General features: G+C 35.9%; 1 protein-coding gene across 1 annotated transcript in view; it reads right to left on the bottom strand.

Moving 5' to 3' along the window:
- The window catches only part of ZNF407 (zinc finger protein 407), a 314,312-nt gene extending 299,694 nt beyond the window's left edge, over positions 1-14,618 (bottom strand). The window contains exons 1-2 of the mRNA XM_014938760.1: positions 9,809-14,618; positions 3,843-3,957 (exon numbers count right to left, since the gene is read on the bottom strand). Of these exons, the coding sequence (XP_014794246.1) occupies positions 3,843-3,957; positions 9,809-14,591 (4,898 nt within the window). The 5' untranslated portion in view covers positions 14,592-14,618. The remainder of the gene's footprint in view (positions 1-3,842; positions 3,958-9,808) is intronic.
- Positions 14,619-14,866: the final 248 nt, after the last annotated feature.

Below are 14,866 nucleotides of genomic sequence, written 5' to 3' on the forward strand. Positions count from 1 at the left end.
AAAACAAAACAAAGCAAAAAAAAAAAAACCACCCAAAAAAGGACCCCACAACTACTTCTACAAAATACAGAAATAAACTCAACCTTTTCCATCCCCCTCCAAATTCTTTTGTGTACACAAACAGCTTTGTTACGTAAAGCTCTTGACTACTAAATATGGAATACTATAGACGGAATAAACATAATAAAAACATTACTACAAATGTCCTTCCAATTTTTAGGAACAGAAGGTAATAAAAAATGTTTATGCGCACGTATCAAATACTAAAAATTTTCCTAAAAATCGAAACCTACCTTATACCCATCTTCCTCAGTAGATTTTTAAGAAGTCAAAAAGGAGAGGAAAAAAAAGAAAGCAGCAGCCACTCTTACTTGAAACATGTAACTACATCCCCAAAAATTCTGTTTCTTAAGGCAAAGGCAAGAAAAAGGCAAAGGAATAGTAGATGCATTTTTAAATCAAACATTGCCTATAAATTCTATTCAAAATCTCAAGTGCAGAACAATGCATTTTTCATGTTCTACCTGAGGCATAAAATTTGAAAAGTGCGTGATAAGCATTTTCACTGCATTTCACCAGGCAAATGAAACAAAAATTTTAAATGCTGGGCAACCAAGATCTGCTCATCTAACCCAGGGTATCAGCCAATTTCAGAGCCAGACTTTCAAAAATTTAATTCAAATATGCAGCAGTTTGCTACCCACAGAAAATAGATACTACCTCTGAAATAATGGGATATATTTTACAGCCATGGGTATGGAAAAGAAAACAATTAACACACATCTGCGATAAGGAAATGAGTAGCAGACGGTTTATTCCAAATGTTAAAACATTAGCGGTGTCCAATTTCTGTGTCATGTAGTTTCTGCTGTGCAGCTGAAGAAAAACAAACCCTGAACTTCAATTAAAAAAAAATAAAACAACACAGCAAAATTACTGCCTTTTTCAACAACTAAGTGAATTACATATTGTGTACTTTGTATCATGTAAATACGAGGATCATTTAGAAAACTGAGACACAGCAAACCCTTCCTAAAACAACACCACAGATACAGCTTTTGGCCTTTGTTTTTTTTTTAAGACAAAAAATTTCCAGAGAATTTTTGTATTGATAAAAAGAAAGTGGTATTTTGAGACTACGCTACACCACAATGTTGCACTGACATTTCACCTTTAAAAAGTGCCCAAGCAGATTCAAAAGCTTTTGAAACACAATTTATCCTCGCAACTAGCAGAGGGCTTATTACTATGAATCTAAAAGTCAGAGGATAGAATATTAACTACTGCAGAAAAGAAAACATAGTGCAGGACCTTCTGTTTGTGACAAAATTACAGAGTTAATGTTCCTGAAAGATCACTTCACCTTTTAAAGCATGATTTTTAAAAAGGTAAAATTTATAGCAATTAAAGCTAATGAAGAAATGCAGCATGAGCTGCTTATGTTCAGGAACTAATAGGTCCACTGAGCATTTCTAAGATTATTTAGCCATCAATGATAATGAATTGACATTGTCAGTGGTGTTAATGTACCAATGCTCTATAGTGCCACTAATCCGATAGCCAATCCTAGCAATTTTAATTTTTTTTTATGTTGCTACTTTATTTTTTTAACCTACACACTACCCAATCCTTTCAATTAAAATAGCAGAAATACAGCACAGGCTATTACACTTTTTTCTCTTCTTCCACATTTAAGGATGGTATATTCATTATTTGGACTACAGTTCAAACAGCTCTGGTCATTCCTTCTTCTTCAAATCCTGCTCAGTTCTTCAGGACTGTTAGCTACAGAGCAAAATATCTTTTCCAATTAAATCAGTGTTAATGTATAATTCTTAAAATACATTTTTGGTGCACATTAAGTGAAATGATGAGATGATTATTTAAACAGGTATATAAATCAGATTTTTGTGAGCACAGGGTAGTGTGTTATATGTCTCTTCAGCCGATTGTTTTGCCATATCTAAATAGCACAGCTTCATGTTGTTGATGAAAATTAGCAATACAATACTACACAGAAATGCAAAATGAGTACCTATTTGGCTACCAGGTACGAGGTGTCAGCAACATACAGTATGCAATCAGCTTAGCAAAGTGACGAACATTCAGTCCACGGTTGAAATCATTCATACATGTTTTATTCTCTCTCTTGCATAACCATCATGAATTGCAACCAAGAGTTCTGTAATTTCTGAGACAGATTCTAAGAACACATCAATCCTGAAGCGAAGGAATGAGTTTTTTAAAAACTGAGGTACTGTGCCAAATCCTAATAATTTTAATTCTCTTTTTATAAAAGATAGAGTATTAGCTATTTTGAGATTTTTTTTACTTTTCCCCTCACGATAACACAGTTAAATAATATGATGCTTTTTTCGCTTTAAGTTAAAAGGGAATTGAATAAAGAACTCCTGTCAAGTTTGCTGACAACTTCTAAAGAACAGAGCTTAGCCTTAGCTAAACAGTTTTGTGGATCTGTAGTTGTTAACTATCTTCCATGCCAAATTCTTGCCAATTCATATAGCAGAGATAGTAAATAAGATTTTTCAAACAATATAAAACAGCCTACCACGCATAATGTTCATTTTAAACATGCTGCAAAATACAGCGTAGCAGAAGTTATTCTACTACTGATATTCAGTGGACTTAAGAATTAGGCTCATACATTTTTATTTCTTGTCTCAAGAAGTCAGCAATTAATTCTCTTAAGTGAGTAAAAACACCCAAAGTATCTCATAATGCTGCATGCAAAATTATTTGAAAAACAGAGAGATCAATCAGTGAAAATCACTCAGCTGCATCTTCAACTGAAGATTCACTTGTCCTTTAAAATGTGTAACTCACTTTGTCCTGCAGTAGATCGGTACACTAAGGCTAAAATAACCCCTCCTGCTGAATATTAGCCCCAACATCACACCACACCATTCATGTGTGCACTGCATCATCTAATTGAACCTGCGCTGCTCCACACATTAGCCAGAAGACTGCTATAGCAGGTTACATAGGTTTGAGTAAAATGTTTTTATATGATGCATATATTAGTTAATTTCTCCAGCATAATAACATTAAAATATATTTTTAATCAGAACTAGGGTATTAAAATCCAACTTTGAATGTCCTATGATGTACCATATATGCCATGGCATTTTAAAACCTTTTAAACATTTCTGCTAAATTAATTAGTTTTGCATTAAGGAGTCTCAATGCCTCCTATTAAATGCAACACATTTGAAGGACAATTAAACATTATGAACGATTCTTCTGAGGAAATAACGATTAAGTAAAAAAGAAAAACAAGATTTTTGGGGTCACAAACAAGAACACAAGCATACATAAAAGACTTCAATTTATTTTTAAAGTCTTATGCCGGCAATATTTTAGATCCGTTTGTTTGAAAAATCAGTCTTGTGTTTTGTTTTCGTAAAGAATGAAAACCCTAACGGAGTCCAGAAATCTGTTAATGGTACTAAAATTATAACAGTATAGCAAAAGAAAAAACCCCACACAGTAAAGTCTATATTATATATTTTTTATGTCTTTAAATGGAATTTACAGTTCTCCCTGGCAATGTGAATGAACATCCTATAATTTAGTCAATTTACAGATTACAGGTTCAAATTGACCTTGTAGCCCATAAAATTGCTCATCTTCAGTGCAGGATTAGAAGTGGGAAAAGAATGTCATAACTGTATTTAAGGAATTTACCATAACAATGGAAAGGAGGATATGCATGCATAATTTTAGCCACTCTTGCTCACATCACAGTTTTCAGTTCTGAAACAATGCACATCCTGCACTCTTCTCCTGGTTAACCATGGTGGGGACTGTTTCAATTTACTCACCCACAGACATGACACTTGTATTCCCTCATCCCAAGGTGCCTCTTGACATGGTTTCTGGCATCTCCGAGCTGAGCTGTTGCAAAGTGGCATATCTTGCACTTGAATGGCTTTGATCCTAAGTAAAATTTAGCATAAGATATGAGTTGAATTAGAATAATATATCACCCACAGTTAAAGAAATAAAAATCCTGGGGAAAAATAACCTTTAAAAGAGCCTATCCCACATTTAACCTGTTTGAGATTTTTGCCTAACAAAAAAAATATCTTGTACATAAATTTATAACTCCCAGGACACAGACGGTATACGCTGTACATTACTCATTAAAGTTTCCTTAAGTTCAAGATCAAAGAAACTACTTTCTTAACTTTCAATATAATTTACTCTTTTTTTATTATTATTTCAAAATCCCACAAAATATTAAAATGAGAAGACAATATAGTAGGTAGTAACCTGTCAACAAGACAGCAAGACTTGTCCTACACCTTTCCCCATTTCCAAATGCTGAAACTCAGGTAATGGTCTTAAAGTGGCTTGATGTTGGTGTAAACTGCAAAATGTACTTGTTTTTTAAGCAAATATATTTAAAGTAAAGTAATTTTACAAGTCTTCCAACTTTGAACAGATTTCACATTAGCATTGGTATTTCAGATTTGTTCTGTCACACACAGAAAATGATTCATCACCTTGCTATTGTAATGACATGCAATGTATGAATATACAGTGGATAAAATATTATGCCTTTATGACTGTTTTATGGTCAAGAATTTATGATTATTCTGCAAACCAGAAGTATTGACATTTTGGCTATTATTTATTTCAAGAACAAACTTTAATATTAAATGTCTACTGCAGACCAAAGAACTCTGAAATTATTTCTCCAAGGAAGAAGTACCAGCCCATTTTTTGTATCACATCAGGTCAGCAAAAAATCAAATTATTTGTCTATCTTAATTAATAGTGATCCTCTCTCGAGGATGGAAAAAATATTCTTTTTACTGAAATAGTTAAATTGGGCAAATGTCAGTCCTCATGTTATTACTCAGCAACACCATTCTAAAACATGCTGGTTTTTCTGACCAATTTTCTGACCACTAAATCCTAAAATCAATAAATCAAAATCATAGAATTGCAGTTAAAAGTAAGTACAATATGGTCATAGAGTCTCCATATTATGTTTCGTATATGTTTTGTGAAGTACTTCTTCCAATACAGTTAAGCATAATATGAAATATGTGATCTTTAATAAATATACATAAAGAGCTCTGGTAAGAAAAATGTTACACTATATCATACTTGATCAATGAACCTTTTTGCTTTGCCCTTGAAAACAGAACATCCTCCAAGAATCCATTGGTGAAATTGAGGATCTTAGTAAAAAATTTTAGAGTCTTAAATTTCAATTTAATTCCCAAAAGCTGACGAAAAATGAAGCATTTAATTTTAATCTTCTAACTGAAATAAAAAAGTCAACAGTACTAAGCACGGGCAGACAAGGTTGAATATTTCACAGTTCAATGACAATGAAGCCAGATCTCTTAATACTTCCATTTCTACTGTTGGAAGTAGATGTAAAATATATTTAGCACCTGAATGGTTATATCTAGTCAGCTTTATATGTTTAAATGTCAAAAGCAGGTTGAGACTGCAGCTAACAGCAATCACATTCTATCAATCACACTGAAAAACCCCAGTTTATTTAAATGATCCTGATAAAACTAAATTAATCATTAATTTGGTGACATTTCAAATCAACACTGCATTCTATAAAGAGACCCATGCAAAAAAAAAAAAAAGCCTCTCTTTGCATTAAATAAAAGATTATTAAAAGTTGATGTTTTAACTTATGATCTTAAGACTAATTGCACAATTAATAACATCAAGGCCACAGCTGAAGAGGATTTTTTTAAATGTAGGTGTTTAGACTGCTTTTTTTTGGTCATAGAATTCAAATACCATGTGGATTCAATCCTATGTTCCCTTAGTTTCTCTCCTACTGATTAAATTGTAAATTCGTTCCTCATTCTGTTACTGCAGGTGTCCCGCAGGGCTTCCATACAAGACCTTTGCTGTTTTCCATTTACATGACTCCTTTGTGAAAAACTCGAGTTCAGACCAATCGTAGCTACAGTGTGCTGACAATACAGAAATGTATTATTCTGTTGACTGCTCTCATCCAAAAATCACTGAGGCCTTGAGGTTTTCTTATTTATTTCTCAGGTCCCGAGCTGAATATCTGGTAACATCTCCATTTAAACTCTATGAAAATTTAAGTGCTGGCAGGCTCCAGTCAGTACTTATCACCTGAAACAAAAGCAGGGCATCTCCCTTTTAGGCTACTGGTGCCAAACTTGTTCCAGTATGTTCCTGGAGGGAACAACCTAAAATTTTATACTTAAGACATTAGATAAGAGTTAAACTAATGAGGCAAAAAATCTGTATTTGCCATAAGGCTAACTGAAACAATGTTGAAGCAATTAACCATTTCTTAGCCATACTTCTATTATCACAAACTTTAATGGTTCTCATATGCTGTGTTAAATGAAATACTATTGGATTCACACTTGGCTTTTAGTTCACAGAAAAATGACAAAAATGCTTTCAATATAGCATCTTTTCAACCAAACTACTAAGAAAAAAAAAAAGCCAGAGGATTACTTTACCCACAAGTTATGGCATGGAACCAAAGTGTGTATTTTCTGTTGGTAGCAGTAAACAATAAGTCTCTTAACATGAGAATTTGGAAAAAAAAGACAACAAACCAACCCAAACCAAACAACCAAAAATGCCCATCAGATTGAAAATAGACTAAATGTAAGAGTTCCGACAGACAGACACATCCATGCTTTGGTTTTACAGATAAGACTGGAGTTCATAGTCCTTAATTTACACTAAGAAAATAGAGACCCAAAACTGTAAGAAAAATTCACTGTTTCAGCTTTAAGCCAGTCAAAGGCAACACCACCTCCACCTGCAGGAACTGGTGTGTCCTTAGCTCAGGCCCAATGCAAAGTGAGCAGAGCCACATGAAATATCATCCTACCATTGCCTCCCATGTTTAGGACATGGGGAGTAAGATACCGCACTTACATTGAGCAAACCTTCCATTAACTGAGAAATTTGATAAGAAACGAAAGAAAGATGATGTGGTTGCAGGTGATTTTTCCTCAGATGTTGATTGTTAATTAAGTTTATGGGACCTGCATCAATTGCAAACTAAAAAGTCTTCCACCTCTACTACTCCTTTTATTTTTCTTTACACTTCCTCATTTTCACTTGTCAACATGTGATGGACTTACTTGTTATCTCCTCTCTAGCAAAGCTTCCCTTTCATTTGCAATGTGAAAATCTCCTACATTATTTAACGGTATTTTGAAACATTATCTTTCTATTAATGGAAATGATTAGTTCTACTTTTCTACAACTTTCCCTTCCCTTCTGCCCCCCAAACCATCACCGATCACTCAATAAAAAAAAAAAAGGCAAGGAATTGGATATGGTTACACATAGATACATATATAAACCTACATATGCATATCTAGATGCTGAAGAAAGATGTTTTTTTTAAAAAAAGCACATAATCAGGACAATAAATGGGAAAATGTGGAGCTCTGCTCCTATTATGTGCCTGGCATTACCCTGGAACAGAGGAGAAGCTAGAAATATTGTACCTCTCCTCACCAATGTTACAAGCCAGTGTATATAGACTTGGTGGAGTAGGTCAGTTCCCTCTGCCACCACTCCCAATAACACAAAAATATGTGTTTCTTACTCAACTGCATCCATTGTGATACAGATTGGAAGAAAAGGTTCTATAAGACACAAAGGCAATCAGAAATATGAAAATACAGATTGGAAGAGAAAGCCTTCTTCCCATTAACTATTAATAAAAGTCTCCACATTACTATTTATGTGAATAAGCAAAGCAAAAGCAAAAGCATTTCATTTAAAGGTGCTGTGAGAAAGAGGGCAGATAAAGCTCTGTTCTGTAACCCTTCTATACCCCCTCTGCTAGCACCACTGAAAAATGACTTGCAAAATGAAATGTATTCTTTTACTGCTTTGCATATTTAGCTATCCAACAGCACAATAAAAATATACTTCATGATAAGACCTACACACAAGATGTTAAAAAGTACACTAACTTTTACTAAATGTTACAATCAATGATGTAACTTATGTAAGTAGGGTTGCTTTGTCATATATTGATAGTTACCTCACTTTCACATCCACATTAACTTGATTTTAAATGCAATTAATACATATAGTCAAGGAAGACTAATGGACTACATTCTGCACTTAACCTGGTGGACATTTTCAAATGGCACAAGTGACCAGTGCAAACCTATTTTGCATTGTAAACGACTAAATAAATCTTAATGGATTAAGAATGATCAGCTATCAACACACAAGGGAAATTAAGTGCTGAAATGCCTACATTGATTATTTTAAATTATTAGCCTTACTCTGTTCTTGAATTTGTATGCTTTTAGTGAGCTTTAACACATTTACAAGACTTATTGACTATAATTACAAGAGAATTCAAGTAATGGACACATCAATTATAAGCAACATGTCTTGACCAGACAGTTGCATAAAGAATTCTAAAGAGAGCTCCATTAGCATCCTCCCCCTTAGTTTTATTCAGTTTTATCTGCCATAAGAGGGCATATTAAGGGCTTATACAGCTGTTCTGACCATGTGAACACGAGCGTCCCTCTAAAGACTTAACACTGCATTCAAAGTTGGGTATTAGCTGAAGCAATACAGATAACTACATTATTGACAGGATAGAAGTAATGCTGAAAGTATTAAGTATGTGAGTTATTGGCATACATGAATATCGCAGTTATAGTAAAATACTTTGAAAGGTTTGAAATACAACGTCTGTGTTTCCCAAGATTAATTTTAAACTTTGTTGTCCAGTCACGCCCTTGCCTTTTCATAAAAAACCTTACAAAACTATTTTAGGATTATGCCAGGAATTACCATTCTTTTATGTTTCTTTTTTCTTACCTTTTTGTTCTCTTCCTTGTAACCATGCACTAAGTTTCAAATAATGCATGAATTTAAACTATAGCTTCCATAATAAGCCATTATTTAAAAGTACAGTAAAATAAACCTTACAGTTTTAATGAAAATATGTTCATTGAAATGTGAATTTATTATTCAAATCCACTCATAAATTCAACCATGGAGACACCACTTGTCTAAGCAGAGCTCAGTGATTTAGAAAAGCTGTCTATTTAAAATAAAGAATGTATGGCAGGTTTATAGAAACATCGCAGTGAATTTTTACATAAATTTAGAACTGCAGCTTATGCATTTTTCTACAAAAATGTTTTTAAATTTTCCACTTAAAATTAAACATAAAAATGAATTGAAAGTGTGATCAGCACAGGAACTAAATCAGATGCTACATCCCTGTGCATCACATCAGCATTACATGCTACCTTCCAAAAAGGCTGACCAATTCCAATTCCTGTAACTTATTTCTACAAAAACCTCTTGCTGCTTCTTATTGGTATTTATTGAGGAATGATGTAATATCAAATGTCTATCCTGAAGCATTATGTAATGCTGAAAGTGTAACTGAACTGAACTTAAATAAACAGTTTGGATATTAAACAACTGTGGGGAAGAGGAAGTTAGAAAGAACAGTTAATTGTTCTCTCAAATCACCACTGCTTCGTTATACACATTTAAGAATCAATTAATAGTTATAATTTAGATTATAGGAAAGGAAATCTCTCTATATGAAACAAAAAAGCAGAAGGGTGACTGTGCTAAAAATGTTCTTTCATTTTCTGCCCTTTGATCACTGTATTTTCATACCCCTCTAGGTAATTTTTAATTTCATCGGAGGCTCATCAGGCGATATAAATGCCAGTTCATAAGAAATGTTAGACTAACAAGCAGAAAAAGACCAATGGTATAATTCACTCTGTTTGAATGAGCGTTTCCATACCTGTATGGGTACGGATGTGAGCTAGGAAGGCCATGGAATTGCTACTTCTACACATCTTCCCACAATACTTGCAGACATTGCCTTGGTTCTCTTCCCTCTCCCTGTTTATTTGCTCGGTGTCTTCCACAATGTACTTATTCACTTCCCGCAACAGCTCTTCGTGTTGCTCTTTGATGTGGAGAAACAAGCTCTGCTCTGAATCGAAGGGCTCCGTGCACTTCACGCACTTGAAGGTAGCACCTCCTTCGGGGAGCTCCTCCACGCTTGCCTGCTCATTCCGCATGTGCCCGGCACTGGCCAAGTGCTGGTGAAGGTTGCTCTCTGTGTAAAATGATTTTCCACAGAGTAAACAATGAAAATGTTTCTCTTTTGAAGGATGTTTCATGGCTATGTGAACATTTAGTCCGCTCAAACCATCTGCTAGAAAACCGCAGTCATCGCAGCGAATACGTGTCGATTCCCCAAGGGAAATTCCTTCTGACTTCTTCTTTTTCCCACCACTTTGTGAAGGGTCTGCTTTCGCTGTGAGCTCACCAGCTTTCACTCCACCGGGCATCTGGCCTTCAGCAGAATGGTCAGTGGCCTCCCCATCTTGATGGCTTTTTAACCTCACTATAGAAGAATCAAACTTGCCAAAATTTTGCATTGCCTTTCCCTTATCATCAGCACTGATAACTGTTCCTAAAGCCTCATTACTACTTTCTTGCATGCCCTCAGCTGTTGAGCCATCTGCCTCCCAAACACTGTTATTTATAGTTACTTCTGCTTCATGTTGTGCTTCCATAAGGGCTTCTTCCTCCTCCCCAGTAGGATCCTCTTTGAAACTTCTGTCACCCTCTAAACTATGTATATTTTGTACCGTTTCTCCAACGTTTCCAGCAAAATTGGATTGCTCTACTGCACTACTTGTTTCTGGAAGAGTTAGCATAAGCGGGTTATTTTTTTTCAGTGATATTTTTTTGAGAATGTCTGTGTTTCTACACTCTACTTCAGGGTTGTCTCTATTTGCTTCAAAGCTTTCCTCACCTTCTCCTGAATTCAAGTTTGTACTGCTTGATATATTTTGATTTTCTGCAGTGCAATCACCACCTGAGTTGAGCAGCTCCTGACCACCCTTACTTTTCTGCAACTCACAAGTACCTGTTTCTTTAATGGATACTTCCTTGTCAAGTTTAACAACTTTATCTTTTTGAGGAGTTCGCTGTAATCCTTCACAAAAAAGGTTTTCTCCTCCATTTTTAGACTCCTCTTCAAGTTCACCTTCCACTGCATTTTGGGAACTGCCACCTTCAGGCATTCCTGAAGATGCATTTTCATCTAAGACAGTACACTCAGCTAAGCTTTCACCTATATGATCACCTTCTGCTGCGTCACTGGCACATTTTGTTTCACCTAAAACAGTTTTCGATTCTCCACCACTGTGGTGGTGCTCCTCTTGAGACAAAGCAGTGCCTTCTTTAGTGATATTTGCCGTGTTTGCTTCCTCCCCAGAAGTTGAATAAACATAAGATTCTCTTCTAATTTTATGTTTCTCTGTTGCTGCATGCCTAATCATCTCTCTGCGAGTAACAGCATAGTAGTCACAAGCCATGCAGTAGTATTCAAATTGTTTTGTATGTTTTCGCTTCACATGCAGCTCTAAGGAAGAAGAAGAATGAGCAACGAAGCTGCAGTGTATGCACTTGTTGTCGTTTGCACCTGTTGCTCTTCTCTGGAAGCACGGGTCATCATCTTGAGTAGCCCTGGCTGATTCCAGAAATATACTTTGGTTTGTATTTAATGGATTGCTAGTATGCTCCAAATCTGGAAGCCTACTGGCATTTACAACTTCTAGCTCAGCATCTCCTTGCTCAACTTCCTGATTGTCTAAGACAGAATTTTCCAAATCTGATGACTGGCTACCATCCTCGACATGTTCATACACAGCATTTGTGGGGCTGTTAACCTTCTTGCTCATGGATTCCAAATTACTTCCTTCAGGGCTCACGATGATCTCTGAGTTCTGTTTTCCACGTCCTTCTATTTCAACACGACTTTTGTGTTTTTTGGTTGCACAATGGCGTTCCATATCTCCTTTGGTTACAGTGTAATAATTGCAAACCTTACACAAATAGCTGTACTGATGACTGTGCTTTCGTCTGATGTGAACGGTCAAATTTGTAACACTGGAGGCCAAAAGACCACAATGTGTACATGTTCTAGAAATAGTGCCTTTAGGTTTCCCTATTTTGGGTGCATTAGCTAAAACCAATTCATTTTCACCAATCCTTTGATCAAGTGGAACGTATTCCTTATTACTCGATATGTTTTCCGCAGAAGAGGACGAAACATGTATAATTTCTTTATCCAATTCTGTATTGCCACCCCCAGAAACGGAAGGATCCACCACTGTTTTAATACCACCAACACCAACACAAACCTTTTCAATACATTCTTCAAAACGTAGTCCAATGTTGTTTTTCCTAGCATTTTCAAGGTGCTTGCTTCTTTTGATATGCTTTTCCATTCCTTCCTTACTCAGTGAGTAGAGATTACACGCTTTGCAAAGGAAGTGATATTCCTGTGCATGTCGGAGTTTTATGTGCCTTGTAAGAACCGTGGAGGATCTTGTTTTATAAAAACACTTCTTACATTGAAATTGGGTTTTATTAAGAACAGAATGCTTTAGTTCGTTTCTGTGATTTATGAAGGAAGAGTCTGGAGTTTTTGCTTTCACTGATACTTCCATTTCCTTTGCAAGATTTTGGCTATTGTTCGATACTGAGTCAGCGTAAGTCTCCACTTGCAAGGTCCGATCACTGTTATTCAATGGAGTAGCTTGCTGAAATAATGAACCATCATGTTTCTCACTTTTTTGATGATTTATCAGCTCTTCTTCCATTTGAAAAAAAAGAAGGCAAGCTGGACAACTATGGGACATATTATGCACTTCACTCATATGGCTTCGAAGGCTAATCACATTCAAGCTGGTAAATGAACAGAGCTGACAATTAAAGCTACAACTACCCATCTGGTGTTTACTGTCCTGACAGTGTTGGTTCATGTCTTCCCTGACTCCAGAGGAATAACTACACATCTGACAATGAAACTGGATCCTTTTTGTATGAAGCTTTGCAACATGAATTTCCAGATTTTTTCTGTTCTGAAAAACTTGACCACAATCAATACAACTATGAAGAACACCATGATCAGCAGCAAGTTTAACATCAGAATCTTTAGTTTCTGCAGTGCTGGAAGAAAGGGTATTTGGCTTATCTTCAGTAAGATCTTGAATTTCTGAAGTAGTATTACAATTACTTTTAGCATCTATTTCTAATTCTGTATGTGACAGAGGGTTTGGATCACCAGGTGTGCTGGAGATATGCTTCACGTGTACTCTCTGAGTTTCAGACTTGCCTCTCTTACTATTACCCAACAAATTGTACCTTCTTTTAACCTGCCTTTTTAACCTAAAAGACCTACTCTGTGCAAATGAAGACCTTAACAAGACGCTTCTTTTATGTCCCGGTCTGTCAAATCTCCTTGTCACGTTCAAACTGCTAACTAGCTTTCTGGTAGTTGGAGGGAGTTCTGTTTTCTGCAAGATATTTTCTGAGGGTCCTGTTATTTCCAGTTTTTCAGTACAGACTTCATAATTTTGTTCTACACCAGAAGAAAGCAATGTTTCTTCTGTCATAGTACCTGTTTTTTCACTGGGAACATTTGAAGATGGCATCATCTCAACAAGTTCAGTGCCATCAGTTTGTTTAGACAAGTTTACATTTGAGCCTTTCAGTGCACTGCAAACACTTAATTCTTTTGCATCAGCAGTTCTTGCCCTTAATTTAGTGGTCCCAGGTTTTGCTCTGACATTCCTCTCTTTGGTTGCAGTAGACTGCTGTTTTTTAAAGGATTTTTTTGTCAATATCTGTACAAATCCTCCCCGTGCAGCAAGATTTTGGCGTCGAAGGTGTGTTTTGCCAAGGAAATGAGAATTTAGGAGATTTTCCTCAGCACTCTGAAAACCACAAAGGTCACAACAAAACATCTTGGATTTCTCATGATCTTGCTTAACATGTGTATGTAATGTTAAACTACATTCAGCCGTGCAACTACAGTGAGGGCACCTTTGCTCTTTGGACTGTTTAGAGGGTTCTTCTGGTTTATGTTTTTCCATATCAGAGCAGGAAGGTAAGCAGTGATCACTCATTTTGCCTTTAAGATCTTTATCTGTGTTTCCAACTGTATAGCCAACACTGATTTCTTCTGAAGAAGATAACTTATCCGGAACAGCAGCTGGCAACTCCTGTGAATGTTTCTTTTCCTTGTGATTTTTCAATATGGCACCATCAGCACATTTGAAATCACAATGTAGGCACAGGAAATTTGAATTTAATATGTCATCACCAAGACAACAGGCGACTCCTTCCTTCTTTACAGCTCCAGCTTCTACACTACCTGCTTCTCCAGCTATGACTTCATGAAATTTCCTTTCACTATCTTTCATGTCTTCTGAAGAACTCCGCTTTCTTTTTCTGGAGACGTTTTCAGGTTTGTCTGCTTCAACAACATCTAGGTTTGGCGATCCTGACAGTGTCCTTTCGTTTGTGCCATTCTCTTTTCTTTTCTTCTCAAGGTCCCTGAACACTTCATCCGATATAAGCCTTGTTTTCTGCTGAGATGAAGAGTCATATCCAGCATTTTCTCCTGATGTATTTCTCTGGGATTCTTCTGTCAACTCAGTTTGTAAACTCTCATCAACATCATCTCTCTTCTTGTTTTCCTCCCCATCCATTCTTAACATTGATATTATCAATTGTAGATCATGTGACTTAGTACCTATAAAATAAAAGAGTTATTATTAGTCTTTTATGCACAACCAAAAGTCAAAAAATGCAAATTAAAAAAAAAAGCAATATAGCAAATTAAAATCATGGCAGGAAGACAGACACAATGAAAGACGCAGGCTGCATCTTCAGCACAGTGACTAAACTTATGACATCTAAAAATCAAACCAACTTCTAGGCACTTGGTTACAGAGCTCTCACTATGATAAGCACCGTGTGAGGGAGCACTAAC

The sequence above is a fragment of the Calidris pugnax genome, unplaced genomic scaffold, assembly GCF_001431845.1.
Source record: "Calidris pugnax isolate Ruff unplaced genomic scaffold, ASM143184v1 scaffold13, whole genome shotgun sequence".
Lineage (NCBI taxonomy): Eukaryota > Metazoa > Chordata > Aves > Charadriiformes > Scolopacidae > Calidris > Calidris pugnax.